Source organism: Scomber japonicus, chromosome 7, assembly GCF_027409825.1.
Source record: "Scomber japonicus isolate fScoJap1 chromosome 7, fScoJap1.pri, whole genome shotgun sequence".
In the NCBI taxonomy this organism is placed as follows: Eukaryota; Metazoa; Chordata; class Actinopteri; order Scombriformes; family Scombridae; genus Scomber; species Scomber japonicus.
This window is the reverse complement of record NC_070584.1, coordinates 7,252,795-7,272,946: the sequence shown is the minus strand read 5'-3', so window position 1 is coordinate 7,272,946 and position 20,152 is coordinate 7,252,795. Positions and strand designations below refer to the sequence as shown.

The window sequence follows — 20,152 nt, the reverse complement described above, 5'->3', positions numbered from 1 at the left end:
CTAATACCAATCTGTATTCTTTATTCAGGCCGTCTGTGTTGCTGCCAGACAAAGCCTTTGAAAAGCCAATTCCTGGGAATTAAAGAAAAGAGATTAAAATATCATTAGGTGCTACATAATTGAATGTCAATTTTGAATAAACTTGAATTCAATTCCTGGTCATTAAACTGGATGTGGTCTGCCTTTTTTTCTACCCTTTTTCCTCCCAATCATAGTTTTTGAGCCGGCAGATGAGAGCTAGGTACTAACTTCAAAATCATTAAATTGAGGGGAGTTTGTTTGGCCTTGGCGTGCCAGACTGGCTTTGATTCTGGCTCAGAGCGGAGGGATGAGCAGCTGGAGGAGAGATCAAATTGAAAACAAAGCTTCAGAAAATTGAAGGAAACATGAGCGTAATAATATTTAATAATTAAATTCGCGCAGACAATGGCGCCTGAATGAAGTAATCTGCAGAAAAGTGTGCAACGTCATTTGCATAATTGACACAGTTCCCCCTTCTCCCCGCCTGTAAATGAATGATGAAGACAATAAAAGATGTTGCTAAAATTGGGAACAATAACAGCAAAATTTCATCAAGGCCCCCGTGCTCTGATTAATCTGCGCTTGCAAATCAGTGCAGGGGGGGGGGGGGGCGGGTGAGAATGTGAGGGTTATGGTGGAGGGGGGGCAGGTGATTAACAACAGCAGGGACCGCTGCCATGGACGACGTGGCCCTGTTTTGCTCAGCTCGAGGGGGGCATCGAGCCCTACGAACAGCCCTTCCACTGCAGCAGCTGCAGGCACCGGCTAGCTGGATCATCCCCTGAAAGCCTGAATGAGTGCAATAATTTGTATTGTCATTAACCCCTACTGCACTGTCTCCATGCCTCAGCACTTATAAACCCATCATTTTAAGCTCCTCAACCGCACCCCCCCTCCGAAAAATGGGGCTCAAATAGAAAAAAAAGTTCTGTGACATGAAAAAGTAGCTGCTATAGAGTATGATAACAGTTTCATCTGACATTCCTAAATGTGTCTCATCTTTCTTTGCTAATTATTTGCTATCTGAGTATACTGCCATTTTTAATTATTCAGTATGAAGGAGCCACATTAAAACGAAACCACAACACAATGAGAAGAAGCTATTTCATATTCAGGGTTTCTAATTAACAGTTTCTCTTTATACACATTTCCTATCTGTGCGATCATTTAGATAACAACTTTCATCATCATCTTTTGATGTTTACAAAACACAAAAAAAAAACAGGCATTGTCGAGATTTATGCCGCGCATTTGTCTCCTAATGACATTTGCATTTACTAGTCTATTAACGTGATTAGATTCATATTCAAAGTCTGATTCGACTTGGACAGTTATTGCTTTAGTGAATTAAATAGCAGCGTGGGGCAAAAAAAATGACGCAACGGAGGAAAAAAAGGGGGGTGGGCTGTGTCAGGTTCTATTATGCTGTAAACAACACAGGACCAGAGAGAGAGCGAGAGAGAGAGAGAGTCCAAATTACAAGCAGTACAACACATGTAAAGCATGTCTCTCTGAAGAGAAATGATCTGTCCTTTTATGTCCATGAGTCTGCATTCTTTATCAGGTCATATCATTGGCTGTGGTCATCTGTGATCAATCTTAAGTGAAAGTCCTAAAAACATATGATGCTTTCACCACAATCCTCCCCAACATCGCCCCCCTGACCCTTTACTCCCACAAGCAACCCCGCACTCTTGTAAATTCCACTCAATTAGTAGCCTTAACACACCCGGAGAACATCCATTTGATTTTAACCTCCTCTGTCCAATTAACAAAATGTAGGTTGGAAAATAAATGGCAGACGCCAAAGCAAATTAATTATGTGTCCACCAAGCTGTTAGGCCGCGCGCACCGAGCAGGGGCTGGCAATAAGAGCTGGGCACACATCGCCATATGGCCTGCGTGAGAGCGGACGTCATTTGGGGGGGGGGGGGGGGGGGGGGGGGGGGGTTGCAGCAGCAAAGGCAGTGGTGGTAGTGGTGCACCCCTCAAATTCTCACAGATATTTATGTCTCGGTCCCATTCACAGGAGATATAACATATGCTGTGATGTGCAGCGGAATTAGTCCTATATACATGTTTAGATGATGATTTTAAGTAGTTCATTAAGACCCATCTGGGATCCCTTGAGCTATTGTTTTACCTCTATTGTTAATTGAATTCTGCTGTGACATGGTTCAGTACCAAAAATATAGTTTCTGAATACTGCTTCTGTATTTAAGCTATTATTTCTCACTTCTCTAATAAAAGACTTTAACCAAATGACTCAAGAATGTGTACATACTTTCACATCATGATGCTCTCTGCTGCCTGTGTAAGGCTGCTGGCTCCGTCAGACCCTGTGTGGCAAAGTTTGGTTGGAGAAACTGCAGGATGTGATCAACGTGGCCACCTAGAGGAAACACAGCGTAACACAAACATCTGGTGTCTTTTTTAAAAAGGCAACAATAACCTAATTCCTCCTTCATAACAGGATCATTATGTTAGATTATTGGCACAATAATCATATCTAACATAAATTATGACGGTATTATAGCGACGGACATCTAATCCTCTGGGATCTGGTAACTGCATGCTGAATATGTCTGAGAACGGCAGCCTACATAATAATCCTATTCACATTTTTAAACTGCAGTCAGTGGCAGATCTCACATTACATTACAACTACTGTATGTGGCATTATACATTAATGGCACTGGATGAATATGAAAAATTCACGTGACATGGCACATAATGGTTGGGTTCACGCTGGATGTCATTATGTAAAACAAACACTGAGCAAAGGTGAAATCAGTAAATGCAATAAGCAGTTAGACTGTGTGTGACTAAGACAATAAAAATCTCATGAAATCAAACAAAAGCAGCTTCAGCACAAACTCTATATATAGCACAGTAAATGTATCTAACAGGAGAGTTCACATTATGCTACAAAGTCAACCTCTCCAGATGCATTTCGTGCAAATATTTTTTAATAAACATGACTTGTGCCATCTGCTGCAAAGATTAAAAACAGGTTTAAGCTGATTAATGTTTTAATTAATAAACAAAAATGACAACAAACCACTTTAACAACTAATCTCAATCATTTCATGGGTCGTGGTTTCAAAGCATCTGCTGCCCTGGTACTGCTTGATGCTGACACCCACTATTATTATTATTATAATTATAATAATTATTATTATTATTAGTCATATTTCTATCATTGTTATTGTTGGTATTGGTATTATTGTTGTTGCTGTGCTTTTCTGTGTCTCTCTTCTCCTCTCTCTTTCTCTTTCAACCTTCTGCTCAAAGTTTCTTCACATTTAAAAAGGAGTTTGAAGCACTGGGCTCGTAAGCTAATTTGACATAGCAGTGAAACTATGTAATCACCACATCACGTGATGCTATTGAGCCCAATAATATTATAATAATACATTTTCAGTCACAAACCCCACGAAAATGACTCATTTTACATTTACTTACAGATCAGAATTTGATCCATTAGGTCTGATCACACTTCAAAAGTCCACAAGAGCTGCACAATTAGATCTTTCTATCCCCATTTAAGTTAGCTGGAGGACTAAACTGCTAGTGTGCTGCTCTATGGGGAATGTTCACTTCTGTAAAACTAAGAGGACGTTCCAAACCTGTTCTATGTGAAAAGTGTCCTGAGATAACCTCTGTTGTGATTTGGCACTATATAAAAATTACTGAATGTTAAGTTGAGCAGTTTCCAGATAGTCATTTAGTGGAATAGCTAGCTGTACGTTCTATAACTACAGTATGAGTCTGTGGACACAGCAGAGGACAAGAGGAAGGACTCAACTGCAGAGACAATTGAAGGAAACAGAAGTTTTGTGCAAGCCGACAGGTGTAATTTCTTCCTGACTTCTTGTTGCCATGACATCACCAACCTGCATACATCCAAAAAGGTTCACACGGTCATGGTGTATAGATGTTAATCTAGGGTTGAGGAGGGAGGGGGCGAACATCAACGCCCCCCCCCCCCCCCCCCCCCCGTCCTCACCTCAACCCCCCTGTTTTTCCGGCAGAACGGAGCACCTTCGTCCTCACCAACAGCACAATTTCATGCCGAGTAGCTTGGAACGTTAACTATTAACTCTGAGGCTACAATTAAAAGCATTTCATCAGATAATGCTTCCTCCTCTCCCCCAGATTAAGTGCTGGCATACCACTGTTGACTATGACAGCTGGAAATAGATTTTAACTTGGGTATTTACACCAAATTTGCAAAGCACACAAGAACATGCTCCGGGCTTGGTCCGCTATCATTTGTCTGAGTGGCATCATGCTACGAGGGCCTTCTGACAGCAAACATTTCAAGGGGAAAAAATATATATTATTATGTCTGACGCTTAATGCTCATCTTTAAATGTCACATCCTGAAGATCGCACAATAACTTTTCAGTCTGAATTCTAACTTGGATTTTCTCACTTGTAATTATTATACCTGTACTTGTTATTCCTGTTGTTACAGATCTTTAAGATGTCTTGCAGAATCCTTACTGAAACATGATGGATGCTGTATGAGGAAACACAACAAACTCAATCTGCAGTGTTTTTATAGGCAAAGTTTACGTAGCTTAGTCATGACCTAGCACCATAGCATGTGTTAACTCATCAGTCATTTCCTATTACACATTCCTATGTGTAATAGGCCATTTCCTATGCATCATCATGTACATGTATAGGAGCTATTGTGAGAATTTCATTTATTCAAAGGCAGTGGGAACTGCCAATTAAACTTGCACATGTTCTGTCACATCTTGTTACAACTGAAAAGTGTTTTAGGTCCAGAAGCACTTTCTACAAAGCAGCTCTCTGTTCATTGATAAATAATCAGTATGTGTATATATATTTGTATCATTATAAAACTCATGTCCAATTTCTGAATAAGAGCACATCCTTATTCACACACTGTTGATATGAGCATGACTTATATATTTCTACCTCATTGATGCAAAAGTCTTAAGTGTTAATTATTATGTTACTAAAAAAACATTAAAAATATCAAACACAAATAAAATTACTTTTCTCTTTTTCTCTTCACTGTTGTAAGAGAATCCAAGTTTACACTATATACTGCATCACTGTGTAGTGCCAAAGATTAGCTTCAGTCAGATGTACTTTGTCTCCCTCAAGTGGTGAAAAAGCATCACAGCTGACTGTACTTCAAACATCATTCTCCAAGCTGCAGTGTGAATGTGTTGATGAATCATTTACAAGTATTAAACTCATGAATAAACCCATTTTCTGAGCATTTTATCAAGTCACTGCAGGAAAAGTGCAGATGTTAGCTGGAACTGTAATGATGACTGCATTCCATGTAGGTGAGACTGTTCTAGTGACCTCCAGGCAGTTACTGCTGACTGAGGCATTTACATGTATTAGAGCCATCGTTAATGTTATTCATTTCACCTGCGTCAAAGTGACTTGTCATAACAAGCAGCCTGCAAACTTACAAATGTGATAATTGTGTCTGAGTGAAAAAACAGATAGGTACTTAGTTATTTGTTGCCTTTTGTCTTTTCTGTTAAACAGCAGAAATTACAGCTGCATTAAACTACGACTACACCAAAATGTGTCAACTTGACTTAAATCAGATGTTTTTTAATTATTGGCTGATTGATTGGAATTTTCCTCTTTCTTTAATAAATAACATGCATTACACACCTCGATAAGATATATTCAAAAATATATTTCATACAACTACCTGTACTGTACCACAAACTAGATCTAGTATGTTGGGACTTTATCGCTGAATCATTCTTACATTTACTTAACTTACTTTTAAAATTTGGAACTTTTGAATGAATAAACTTTGCTAATTTTTTGGTCAGTTTCTTCCTGTTTCCACGGCACACTCATTTTTCCATATGACAGAAAAATACGCTACAATCTGTAGGTACATGTACACGACTGGACAATATTCTTGTTGTGGAGGAGCAGATGTCTGGAAAACTTTAAAAAGGGGATGTTGCTGAAGAAATATGAAGGAAACAAAGCAAAAATGTACCCAGAAAATCCACACAAAAAAGGAAAAGGAAAAAAGCACACGGATGATGAAAAAAAAGGGGGGGGGGGGGGGGGACAAATAAATCTGCATCCTCACACACTCTCTCCTTACTATTCTAGCTGTATAAAACAGTTACCTTCTCAGTGTCTTTTAACTAAGCATACCATCTACTCAGGTTACTGCTTGATGAGTTACACTGACACAAAACTTTCTAAAAATTATTAATATAGGATTTCTGTTACTGCTGACAACCATATTCTGTGGTGCACCAAATTTAATAGTCTGCAATTAACTAAAAAACTGTGTAAACATGACTGAAATATTGGACTGAAATGATTAGTCTAACTCACAAAGCCAGTGGTAAAGTTGAGAACCAGAGCCTGCTAACCCTGTTATATGTTCTCTTTGTGAGATAAAATAAGACAATAAGTGTTAAAAATCAAATACATTTAGTTTTTATATGGCAATTTACAGAATAATTCATTTAGTCAACAGACTCCCATCAAATAACAGGACAATATGATCTAAATGAAAGTCAATACATCAAAATATCACCTGGCTGTACTGCTCTGATGGAGATATTGCCTCTCAGCCTGAAAAACCCAGCAAAACATGTTCAGTACAATGAGGGATACTGGTGGTTGAGGATGTGCTTCAAATCACCTTCACATGCCGTTCATCTAAACATCTGGCCAGGCCCTGTACCAGAAACTCTGAGGATATTTAGACTTATTCTGACTGAACTTTGACAAGCAAAGTAATGAAACTCTCCAAGATGGATTCAGTCAGACAGAATGAGGGATTGACCTTTTCTTGTTTGTTTATGAACAGCTTTATCACTGTATGGTGACGTGCATTATTAAGTGTAAGGACATTGGCAGAGGTTGATGACAGTAAAATGTTTGCTAAACTGAGTACAATTTACAGCTTTGTGGTTTACATATAAACAACTCTTGCAGTCCTTGTTTAAAACCCTGCCCACACTATTTCCTGTCCTCTCTGTGCTGACTGTGCTTGACTGACAGCATGTACTTTTTGGTACCTACAGTTTGGATCCACCCTGATTTACACTGACAGGAGTTTTAATCAGTTACTTTAACTGAAAACCCCTGTGTGGGTGTGCAGGGCCTTTCATCAGCATGTTTCTGTGTAAATATTACCGAGATCAAGGTGTGTTACAATTTCTCTGATAAACTTGACTAGGGCCTAACCATTTTTTTGTCCAGACCAACTGTCCACAATTTAAAGACATTAAGTTTATTGTCAGAGGACTACAGACACAAGAAAATAATCATATTAATGAAAATGGAACCAAATAATTCAGCATTTTTTCCATTTAAAAAAAAAGGGGGGGGGGGGGGGGGGGGTGCAGTCAATTATCTTAATCAAGTAATCAATTAATCGTTTCATTTTTCTGCATTGACGAGGCCAAAATGTGGGGTGAAGTAAAAGTTATTCAAACACATCAAAGTCAGCTAGAAGTTATGTAACAATCACTTATAAAATATTGACTGAAATTCAGAAAAGAAAAGATGTGAGTTGCTTTAATCTGTCAATGAAACCTTGAACAGATATTCAAAGGTAGTCACTAATGTTTCATATTACAGTCACAGTTCGGGTTTACTGTTGTGTTTATGTTTTACCTGCTAATTTGTGAGTCTTCAGGTGAACTGGTGTGCCTTTGTGAGCAGTTGGAAAAGTAGACTAACACTGTTTACTGCTCCTGAGATGATATTTGACCATGACACGACCTGCAAACCAAAACAGGTTTATGTTGTATTTATTCCAAGGTGAATAATACCTGTTTGTTTGTTTTCTTAATGACTAAACTAGCTAGCCTTACCTTACCAGGGCCCTCTTCCATAAAGCAGGATTACCAAATAAGCTAGTTGTGCTGGTAAACTAACCTATGCGACCACTTCCTCATGTTTTTGAACTACACAATGACCTGAAATGGTTTGTAAGACAGCAGGTTTCCCGCTCAAAACTCACGAGCGCAGGTACACTGTCGGTTCCGTTTCCCCACAGCGCCTCCTACTGGATCCAAGAATTACCATTTGTAATCATGACAAACCAATAAATAACTTAAAAAGCCATTTTAAATAGACCTCATTTTGATTCTATTCAGCTAAAATATCAATCACAGTTTAGCACAATTCGTGAAACTGTAGTATCTAATAATTGCTTACAAGCCTCAATCATTGGTCTAATTAGGAAAATCCTTTTATAAAGCCCTTTTATCACATATTATATCAAAAGAATATTTATACATATTGTCCAGCTGTATCAATACACTATAATGAGCTGAAGACAAGTCATGACCTCAATATGAACACATCTACCAGCCTGCGGTGTGTGTAGATAGCCTATAGAGCAGGCCTATTTCTTTCCTACTTCTTTTTTTTTTATTTTTTGCAAAGAGCAAGCAGCAGATACCATCATTAATAATCTGTATGTCTACACATCAAAGAGGCTCAACACTGTCTGGAATCATTTTATTGGAAATTTTAAAAATTACAGCAGAATGTTCAAAGTCAAAACAATTCCTTGATTTCACTCTTATGTCTCTAATGTTAATTTCTATGAAAATAATGAACAATATTAAATCAAACAGTACCAGTGACAATAGGAATGAATAAGGGATTGTTTATAATTTATCCACTGTGTGAAAATGGATAAATAACTAACCTCACTAGTTACCACACTAGTTATCTCACATCACACCCATCATTTGCCAAAAGGATTCATTTCACTTGACCTGGATCATCATCATCTCCCTTTAAACAGGATACAGTTCAAAGTCTGGACAAATAATTTTACAATTAACTGTCCAGTTTCTCTCCATTTCCAGTTTGTGCAGTATGTTGCAGTCTAAACGTCCTCAAGTCTTCTGACACTGCATCCCATTAAATCTTATTCCAGTTTTTCAAGATGTTCTCTGCTGCATCAAGAGTACTATCTTGCTGTTAAGAGAAAGACAATACAAGGTTATAAAAATATTGTTTTTCTCAAGAAAAAGGGGGAAAAAAGCATTACAAGAGATGATTATAGATCAGTTATGTTTTTGCAATCAGTGTTTGTATTTACCTTAATGAAACAAAGGCGAATATATTTCTCAAACTGCTTCTTGGACTCATCTCCAACAAACGCTGTGACTGGAATGGCTGCCAGTTTCTATGTCAAACATATTAATAAGGACAGGAATAAACAAGTGGAAACTGAATGGCTGCAATGTGAGTTCTTACCATTAAAAAGCATACTGTAGGGTAGCATATTGTTAATTTACCTTTTCTTTAATCATCCACTTTACAAACTTGTAGTCATAGGCCTCATCATCAGTCACATGTGACAGATCCTGATCTACAATGAACACAAAGCAGCAGTCAATATTCACTTGTGGATTTTGACAGCCAGTTCCACTGCTGATCCAGTTCCAAGATGGTAAAATAACAGGATTTATTAAGTTTCAAATCTTAAATGTAATACATTTCTTTAATTAAATCACCTCTCCTATTTATTAATATAAAGCAATAACAAAACTGTAGTAATTTATTTACATAGTAAGGGTATGTTAAAGTACACAGATATGTCTAATGGTATTCTTGAAGATGTCTGTGGGTTAAGTCTTTTAAATAATACGTTATAATGTATATTATACTACAAAAATGGTGTAGTCAGTCTACAACTTTGGTCAACACTTAAATAACTGATGTATTGCTGTTAAATTATGTTAAAATACTGATATATTCCAGAAGATGAATCCTAATGATATTGTAGATCTGCTGACTTTTCCTCAAAAGACACCATTAGTTCACATTTGTGATATTGAGTGAAATGTCTCAACAATGGTTGGACGGATTGCCATGAAATTTGGTGCAGATATCCATGATCCCAGTCAATGAATACTGAAGCATTCAAGGAATCCCTGACATTTCATCAAGCATCATCACCAGATCCAATACTTTGGTTAATGACCAAATACCTCCACAACTAAAGACATTCCTATCAGCCTTAGCTGTACTCTGTGTTTAGTGCTAATTACAAAATGTTACCATACTAACATGCAAAGATAAGATGGTGAGCATATTAAATATTATGGCGTTACCATTTAGCTCTGAACTAAAGTATATAACCTCACAGCGCTGCTAGTGTGGCCTTGCACAACACTTCTTAAAGCAAATAAGAAATTAGATACAAGATAAACAAAAAAACAAACACAAAAATGGTACTGCAAGCAACACTACGTTAAATGTGCAACAACTCACTGAGAGATGTGACATCTACGAGCATGAAGTAGCCTCCCTCTGGGATGACTGGAGTCATTCCAACCTCCTGTAAGATGGCAGCCAGACGGTCCCTCTTCCCCTCGAGTTCTTCTGCCAGTGAGGAGAAGTAGCACTCAGGTTGACCCATCAGATCATAGTTCAGGAGCAAGCCTTGTGCCACAGCCTCCTGATGAGAAACAGACATAGACAAGCTATTACTTTGGCTTTCTCTTACCAATTTCATTGAGCATACATGAAAGGTTTGAAGGCTTACCTGTAAAGGTGTTGGGCAGGTGTACAGAGTATTCTGCATGACAGTCTGAAGATGCTTTATTAAGTGCTCAGGTCCTACAGACCAGCCAAGCTAGGAGACACAACGTTCAATTATTAGATGTGCATGAACTAATCATTGATTGTTAGAAATGGTGTTTCAAATCCACAGATTCCTCACCTTCCATCCAGTAACACTAAACGTCTTTCCTGCACTGCTGATAGTAATTGTTCTATCCCACATGCCAGGCAGAGTGGCTATATTAAAAGAAAGAAATAATAGTAAAAACTCAATGAAATTAAAAGCGTAAATGAGTTTGACGTCTGACCTTTTTTTTTTAGGCCAGTAACAGATTTTTTTTGGGTGGAAGTTCTTTGAAAAGCAATCCTCAATACATACTTGGACTCTTATTTAAACATATTGCACATAGCAAATAAGCACTATAAATGCTAGTCAGGGCAGGTTTTTTTGTTTCTAATAATAAGGCCTACAGTAGTCTAATCTTAACTTACATAAAAGTATATTAAAAACGTACCAATTTTGATATGCTGGTGGCCCTTGTAGATGAGCCACTCATAAACCTCATCACTAAAGCACAGAGTATCATGTTTAATACACAGGTCAGCGATCATCTGCAGCTCATCTCTGGTGAAAATCTGCAGGAAGATGATGGAAGCTGTTAAAGAACACTTCACAACTGGTGCATTCAACTGTACGGAAAGGTACCTTTGTTACATTTCATAGTCATCATGAGTGTATATATATATACTGTACATACCTTCCCAATAGGATTGTTGGGAGTGTTGATAATGATGGCCTTTGTCTTAGAGTTGAATTTACTGGCAAGCTCATCTGGGTCAAGACACCAGTCAGCACTTGTGATGGTCTTCTTATCAGACTTCTAAAATTATTGCAGAAGAAATCCACAACATCTTCAAGACATTGTTGTAGCTGTAGTAAATACTGTTATAGAACATGAAGGTCAAACATCACTAGTTCAAACTTACAAGGCGTAATGGTATCAACACCGGTTTGGCCCCCGCCATTCGCACCATAGGCACATAGCAATCGAAGAAAGGTTCTATTATGATGACCTAAAGAGAATGAAGATGGTTCATGTTGGAAGTTTGTGGTAAACACATCAGTATGACCCAGCAAGTGAAAACAATCTCCGTACCTCGTCTCCCTCTTCCACCAGTCCTTGCATGGTGCTGAATAAGGAACCATAACCGCCTACTGTGACCAGGATTTCTTTAAAGGGGTCAATCTGGCGTCCGCAGACCTTCCCATAAACCTGAGAAAGGGCCTTCACCAGAGACGGGTGACCCTATTGTATCAACACAAGATTTAAGTTACATTAAAACAGACAGTACATACATCATATTGTGGATTTTTAGCATAGCAAATATTTCAAGGAATCGGAGACGGTGAGCACAGTAGAGCTCAGTGGTTGGTGGATACAAGATAACATAAACAGTTTACATCTTCCCCTCTGAATCACAAAATCAGACTGGGAGATCAGCCAGTAACCAAATGATCAACTGCTGTTTGTGATTGTTGTAATAACATTTCTTTGAACATTGTCCAAATCTGAGATAAACACTCTATATATTCAAAATGACAGCTTACTAGTTGTAGCAGTAATGATTTTTATGTTTTATTGCTTGTTTTTATAGTGCAGTATGCAAGCTCAGCACCTGCTTATGGAGGGTCAAAATGAAAGCACCCCTAATAGTCTAAATCTTTGATACGATAAAGCTGCGTAACAAGATGAATTTCGCTTTTTAGTTAATGAGTCTTACAAAGCCTCTGGTGTACTGGTTCATCCTGTCCACTGTCGCCGCCTGCGCTAGTGCCTCCTTGACATAAGAAGGTGGAGGGATGTCTGGATAGCCTTGTCCAAGGTTAACAATTGACGGGTCAGCTGCCACAGAAGTGAATGCCACCCTGAAGTAACAGTAAAAAAAAACTATTAGTGGACTGCAATGAGATCATGTATGTATGTATCAGAACAAAGAGCACATTTTATCAAAAAGGTCATAAAAGGTTATGAAAACACATGTAATCTGGCTTTTCCATTGTGGGCAAAAATAACAGAAAACTCCATTACTACATTACCTCCCACTTGTGGTCCTTCATCTAAGCCTTTATTATCTTTAATTGATAGCTATTCACTCATTCCAAACATGCTCCAAAAAGACTCCCTTGGAAGCAAACTCATTACATTAAGACATCACATCCAATATGTGCTTTCCTTGCTTCTTGGTTATCAATTATGAAAAGGAGGAGATGTGGTGGAATATATAGCATCAATATTTATTCATTTGTATCAATCAGCTTGTGCAACTGTGCTACATAAATGGCGCAGTGGTGGTGATGTGGAGAGGAGTGGATGGTGACAGTGGCTTATAAGAAGCTAATTTAACTGTGCCACAGTCCATCGGTATATATTTACAGATATTCCCGATTTTAAAGATGATTTTGACCATCAACACCCAAAATGAATCACTGTATGCATTAAAAGAAGAAAGGAGGACAAAAATTCTGGGGACAGACACTATGTTGCAAAGTCATCCTCAGTCAACATTTTTCGTGACCATCCTGCTTACAATTATGGTGTTTATAAATGTATTTTATGTCATTGTTTTGCAGAGTCCAACAATGTACAATATACAGATCACGGCTCAGTGTTTGTTCGGTTTAATAAAATCCAGGTACACACACTATATTCAAACACTAATCATTGTGTTTCTGGAGAGTTTGATTTTCAACGTTAACGTGACAAAGACAATCGTGTAAAACTGTAATCTGATCAGATGCCTGTAATCAAAAGGAAACATGCTTTATTCTTCCACTTACCAGACATTCTTATCCAGTCCCTCGATTCTTTTGGAGTTTGTGTGCCGTGACGTCATTGTGTGCTGCAACACAAAGCCAAGACACATTAGATCCAACCAAACGTCTTATTCATTGCAGTTACATTATAATGTTTAGCACTCTCTGCATTGCTAACTACCTTACTGTACTTACTTGCTTGTAGAAGAAGCAGTGTGGTAGGACTAAAACAATCATCAACCACTCTAAGCTCACACTGTATGTTAGTATACAAGGACTTTGGTCTGTGGTTTTGTAACTATGGTGTCTGTCTGTATGTCCCTGCATAAATTGACTGCAATACCCGAAAACTCTCCAATGACACAATGCTATGACTCTGTTGGTTTTAACTGGTTGGACGTTTTATTCATGTGCACCCAACACCCATCCTAGACCTTTGTAATAGTGCCTAATGTATGGTCCTTTATGGGTATTTATGGTTGTCCTGACAACTTGTTTATCACAAACAAAAGATTACACAGATGATCTTAATTTAAAGGATTTTACAGTGGACTTACCTGCGAAGTACAAAATCTTCTTCTGCAATGTATGTTAGCTGAGTGACATGCAAATCTTGAGCAAGTCAGGACCTGTCGTGCTATGCTCATGCTGTGCAAAAAGAAACGAAAATGGAATGAATAATAGATGATAATCATTTTTCTTTATGAACTTCTGTGTTAATAGTTAGTGTTCTATACATGTTTGCTCAGTTGTATGTCACTACATGTAAATCTAACTGCAGCTGAGTTGTAGTGTCTCCTACTTTAACACAAAAATCACCATAGGTCTGAGAGAGTATATTACTTCACTTTTCAATATACATTTGAAGAAAAATATTTCAGACTGAAAAGGAGAGCAGAGTGACAGTCTAAACATGAATTACTGGTTTACCTTGATCCAAAGACTTGATAAAGTAGGCTCAGTTTGAACAGATAGACAAGACATTAACTACTGAATCTGGCAATGCAACTACAAAAGCAGAGCACTGCATATTCATATCTGAATTATTCTGTTCTGTAGTTATATGTTTGTACCTCTTTAGTCAGTTGCATGAGGGATGAGTTCCATACTGATTCTGGGAAACAAAATAAGACTCAAACTTTTAGTGATTGTTAATTGATTAGTCAAATAACAGAAAATGTAGGTAGAAAAAGAGAAGATAGGTAGGAAAGGGCCCCCACAAAGTGCATGTTCCAGCTTCTCAAAAGTGATTTTCTATTTTTTCTGTTTTGTTTTATACTTAAAACATAAATGTAAACTTTTGTATCTCGAGTTGCTTTTCCAAAATCTTATCTTATTGACAAAAATCATGAACACAAAAACAGTAATAGATTAAAAAACAACTTGTTGGAAACTTGTGCCAGAAAATGAAATGTTTGCATTAAGGATAAACGCTAAGTAAAAGGATAAAGCATGCATCTATCCATTTAGCTGTAGAAAAGTTAAAAGACATACAGATATACATGTTTGTAGGTAATACTGCAGGCTTCATAAACCTTTCTGGCCTTTGCTGCATTCAAATGTTGCTCATGATTTAGAATAAAGCTGCATGTTTTCACAGAGTAGGCTCTAGTCTAGAGAATAGTATTAGGCCCATTATTCACGCAATGTTTGGTATTCAGGTTGACTGATCCTGCAAATTTGCAACAGTAGATGGCGCCAGTGAGTAACATCAGTCACAGCTGCAGACCACATTGTACTGTAAATACAATGTCATTATTTGATACTGAGTGATTGAAAAATGAAGAATACACTATCGGAGTCACACTATGTTATTCGACCTAAGCAGTGACACGCAGGAGATATATGTCAGTAAGACATGTGCTGTATTTTGCCTCAATACACACCGTCTATATAACACTAGCCCCCTCTAGCTAGCTTTAGCCAACAGTAGCTCAATAGAATTGTGTCTACATAGTGGACAAACTGTTCCGCTAGCTGGTTTTCTGCTATATACCATCTTTAATAAAATAAATACTCAATGCACTAACAGAAGTTAAAGCTAAAAGTCAGCAGCCACAACTTACTCTGTACCAAACAGCGGTCAGGAGGAGGAGGAGATGTCGTCATACGCTGCACACAGTTATGCTGCCTTCAAGACTGTCGGAAATTGGCAAATTTTACATGTAACCTACGGACATAAACAGAAGTAAACAGTGCATGTATTTTCAGTAGCACAGCTAAATACGCATTCAGTGCTTATCAGATTACAATTTACTACTATTATTTCTTTTTTGGTATTTGCTTAAACATTTGTTAATGAAGATGATAATTAGTAAAAATCGTATATCTGACGCACATGTTATTTTCCTCCTACTGTCACTGCAGTAGAGTGGGATTTTTGTTATTTTGTAACCCCTACTCCGCCAGGGACCTTCATGTTATTTTCTCATATTACATAAAACAACACAGCACTCTCATTGCAGACTGATCTGAGGGGGCTTTCTACATAGTAACTCTGAAAGCATCACTGAGGTGATGTCACGTCACATCTTTGTCAAAGCCCTGTAGTTTTAAGAATTATGATTACATAAGTGATGTTAATGGTTGCTTACTTTGTTTTTGTGTTTTTGAACATCACTGTAGACCCACTGATCCATTTATAAAGTCAAAACCAGGCATATTACATGTATAGTGAAATGCCTTAGGTACTCAAATGACAGTTACAGTAAAATGAGTAAAAACAAAAGTAAAGCAAAGTCAAATATAGACTAGACACATATACTATACACAGAACTGTGCAAATAATTCTAATTTGGGGAGGTGTCCTATTTGAGCTCAATTAGTGGCAGACATGCTTCCTATTTTTGTCAAGCAGCTGATGGTCATGCCAACATAGCTGTCACTGTTTGTGGCAACCTCAGGCCACTGGGTGTGTATCCGACAGCCAATAACAGCACACAGGGTGAGAGGTCAGAATTAGTAGTGTAGTGTCCAGGTTAGTGGTATTACAGGCGCTGCTGTGTGCTGCTCCTCTGCAGTCAGTGTGTCTGTTTGACCGACACACACACACACACACACAGATGCAGAGCAGAGAGATGGTGAGTCTGTATGAGCTTTAGAACAAAACTGCTGTGAATCATAAAATAACATTAAGGTATTGCTCTGATTCACTGTGTTGCTCTCACCAGCACCATTCACTCTCTATAATTACTCTCTAGCTCGCCTGACCACCTTTCTCTCTCTTTCTCTCGCTGAAAGTATTGAATGCTGTATGTCAACAAACACCAGATGATAATTCCCTCATAGTATACCATTAGGTCAATCCCAGTGAATCATTCTGACCTCCATTAGAAAGACATGAATGGTAGACTACATCAGACACAACTTACTAAAAGTGGTATGGCATCATATCATTAAATTAATAATACATCATGATAAACTAGAATAAATTAAAAAACAAATAGCTGACGAAGAAGATTAATAAATACATGATGAATAATGAAGCCCAGTATTCATTTACATTACATCACTGGGAAAGACAGGAGAGATATATTGTATGTATATATACTTAGATGAATACCTTATTCTATTGCTGCCTATTGCTTATTTTGTATAGAACCACTATTGTTTTGATTAATCCTGACATTGACCACCTATTGGTTATTTTAAATGCATACATTTAGAAATATTATACAATATCACGTTAGGCAACATTAGGCTAAGGGGAAAGGAAAGTACCTAAACATAATTTACCAGTTACTTTGAGAAAATGTCTTTGATATTTAAAATCTATATTCTGTCAAACATTGAGGCATTTTGTTAGCATGGTTCGAGCCATTATGGTAGCATAATATAACAGTGGGGTTCCTATTGCTTACCCATGGGGTATGGGATGTAGCACCACCAGTTGCCACAAACACAAGCAGCTCACGGCAGCAGGGGTTCCCACCAAGAGTGCAACGTTTCTTATTTAGCAGTAGCATGGCCTTAAGGAAGAAGATCCTCCTCATCCTCTCTGTGCTGGCCTTCAGGTGGTGGTAGCACCTTCCTGATGGCAGCAGAAAGAACAGTCTGTTGTTAGCTTGGCTGGGCTCCCTAACAATCCTAACAATTTGGCTTTTGAGCTGCATCACCTGTTGTAAAAATCCCATAGGTCAGCTGAGCAGACCACCCTCCTAAGAGCCAAGCAGTCTTGTGTGGTGCTGCTCCCTATGTAAGTGGTGATGCTCCCAGACAGGATGCTCTCTATGGTGCAGGTGTAAAGGTTCCTAATAAAGTGCTTGGTGAGTGTATAGTAATAGTTACTGATTACTTTTCAGATTTAGATTTTATATTAAAAAAAACAATAGAATACAATTAATTTCCAATGATCAAACCTGTGGCTCTAAACCTTTTCGGCTTATGAAAAGCAGTGTTTAGTTGGAGCATTGATTATCAGAATAGTTGTGGTTAATTGTTGATTGATTAATTGTTAATTGCAGCAAATGTCTGTAATAGAATTAGTTTTTTCTTCTTCCCTTTCCTCTCCTAATATCTCATGACCCCCTATATTTATCCTATGACCCTTTGGAGGGGCTTGACCCCCCAGCTTGGGAACCACTAAACTAAACTACTTAAAATATTTGTAAAGTAGTTAAAACTAACTCCACTTCAACCTGCTGCAGCAGTCAAAATCAACACTTATACATTATTATTTGCTTTCTTGCAGAGAGTGACATGAGAAGATCGATATCTTGATCTTCTCATCTAATTCTGCAAGAAAGCAAATGAGTGCAATTCCCAAAATGTCAAACTAGCTTATAATTATGTGCTTTAACTTGAGTAAGGTCTTAAATAAAGGACTTTTACTTGTAATTGAGTCTTTTTACACACTAAAAATCACTGGGTTAAACTTTGACCCAGTTTGGACCAATAGGTCACATACAAAATACTGTGTTAATGTTACCCTAAAAGCCACTGAAGACAAGTTTATTGAAGAGGCTGTTTATTCCACTCTGCTATTTTTAAACTAGAATGTCACTGTTTGTTATTTATTGTTAATGACTTGTGTATCTTTTGAATGTCATGTGCAAATAGTTTTCTACAAGAAGACATGCATTTGTGAGTGTTTTTAACTAAAGCTTGCTGTGTGTAATACTGGGTCAGAATGACAGATTGCTAACTATATTTTTAACACACACGTACACACATATACATATATATATGTGTACATACCTTCCCAATAGGATTGTTGGGAGTGTTGATAATGATGGCCTTGAATTTACTGGAAAGCTCATCTGGGTCAAGATACCAGTCAGCACTTGTGATGGTCTTCTTTCTAGATTTCTGAAATTATTGCAGAAGAAATCCACAACATCTTCAGGACAATGTTGTAGCTGTAGTAAATACTGTTATAGAACATGGAGGTCAAACATCACTGGCTTTAGTTCAAACTTACAAGGCGTAATGGTATCAACACTGCCTTGACCCAAACTGGCTAAAAAGGGATTTTTAGTGTTGTTCCACATCTACTTAAGTCAACAATCTGAGTATTTCTTCCACTGGAATGTATGGCATAATAAACTTTATTGACTTGAATTCAATGCTTCTTAAATTCTGCATCAAGTCCATAGATGCTTGTATGTACATGTAACAAGTTGCATCCACACAGTACGGTCCTTTCATTCTATTCACTGTGGTTGAGGGTGCTGTAACCTTCATACATGCAATACTTACTACAAGATCAGTCAACACTGTGTTTGAATACAAGTTTTACTTTCAAAGCACACATGACTGGCATTACCAATACCATATTGGTAATACTGTATGGATGATACAACTCCTCTGACATTATTTAAGAAGAACAGAATGGCAATACAAAGGAGGGGTATTCCGGTTATATAGCCTGTTTCTCGAAGTTAAATTGGTCAATGCCATGATTGATAGGCCTGGCTAAGTTATGTGTTAGTAATGAGATCATCGACCAATAAAGAAAAATACCTCCTATTTCTATTTGATTATAAATAAGAATTAAATTTACAGTGTTTTATCCTGAAGGGGCATATTATGCATTAGTATATAATTCATTTCAGACATATTAGATAGATAATATTATTATTAAAAAAAAAATTACAAACTGGGCAGTATACAGCACAGTTAAGCAGTGTCCCTAGCTCCAAAAAGCACAGCTAACTGATTAACCAATGCTAATTCATTTGTTTTCCCAGGGGCTGAAGAAAATTCAACTCAGAACCAAAAAGCACCTGACCTCATTTGTGTTTTTTCCCCATTGTCCAATAAGATGAATTGAGAGGCAGGTCTTCCGTTGCTGTGACAACATGAATAAAGACATCAATCACAGAGGACAAAGAAGTGTTGGCTGTTGCTGGACACTCATAGCTATATGACTTTACCTACCATAATTACTATGACCAATAACTATCAAAAATATAAATAAAAGGCACAGATGTGTGAGTTAGGCTAAGGATAGGTGATTCGGTGGTTGCCTTGCAACAATTTGAAAAAGACAACAAAGTGGCTCTCTGGTAAATGTAGGCTTCGACAAAAAATGGTGTGCCTTACATTTTGCAAACACGCACCTGCCCATACCACTGTGCTTAAAACTGCATCCATTAGCCAATAGCATCACTATTCAATGCTTTACCCGACCTTACCCACTTTAAAAAGAACCGAAACCCAAACCACACCCTAATTAAAATCAATCGACTACATCGGATACAAAAACAGTCTCCACTTGCACATTCTTTTTCTCAACTCCTC

The 20,152-nt window shown here is 37.7% G+C and overlaps 1 protein-coding gene across 4 annotated transcripts; it reads right to left on the bottom strand.

Annotated features, from left to right (window-relative positions):
* Positions 1-8,520: 8,520 nt before the first annotated feature.
* Positions 8,521-15,555, bottom strand: LOC128361951 (kynurenine--oxoglutarate transaminase 3). 4 transcript variants are annotated; one of them, XM_053322546.1, is made up of 15 exons: positions 15,478-15,550; positions 14,485-14,525; positions 13,969-14,059; positions 13,436-13,497; positions 12,379-12,523; positions 11,754-11,903; positions 11,584-11,670; positions 11,355-11,477; positions 11,112-11,232; positions 10,757-10,833; positions 10,580-10,669; positions 10,306-10,492; positions 9,327-9,400; positions 9,128-9,214; positions 8,521-9,003 (listed from the first exon to the last, which is right to left on the bottom strand). In XM_053322546.1, exons 3-15 carry the CDS (start codon positions 14,056-14,058, stop codon positions 8,947-8,949), a joined length of 1,350 nt encoding a protein of 449 aa, XP_053178521.1. In that variant the 5' UTR covers position 14,059; positions 14,485-14,525; positions 15,478-15,550; the 3' UTR covers positions 8,521-8,946. The 4 variants fall into 4 exon arrangements, with proteins under 4 accessions (XP_053178521.1, XP_053178522.1, XP_053178523.1 ...); XM_053322547.1 differs by lacking the exon at positions 14,485-14,525 and having other exon boundaries at positions 15,478-15,555; XM_053322548.1 differs by lacking the exons at positions 14,485-14,525; positions 15,478-15,550 and adding an exon at positions 15,298-15,460.
* Between the last annotated feature and the right edge of the window lie 4,597 nt (positions 15,556-20,152).

Excerpts from the sequence above, each read along its gene's own strand:
- LOC128361951 (XM_053322547.1), bottom strand. The coding sequence starts at position 14,058 with ATGAGCATAGCACGACAGGTCCTGACTTGCTCAAGATTTGCATGTCAC. Across the intron at positions 11,233-11,354 it reads CCAACAATCCTATTGGGAAG|ATTTTCACCAGAGATGAGCT; the intron begins GTATGTACAGTA and ends ATCTTCCTGCAG. Across the intron at positions 9,401-10,305 it reads CGTAGATGTCACATCTCTCA|ATCAGGATCTGTCACATGTG; the intron begins GTGAGTTGTTGC and ends TGTTCATTGTAG.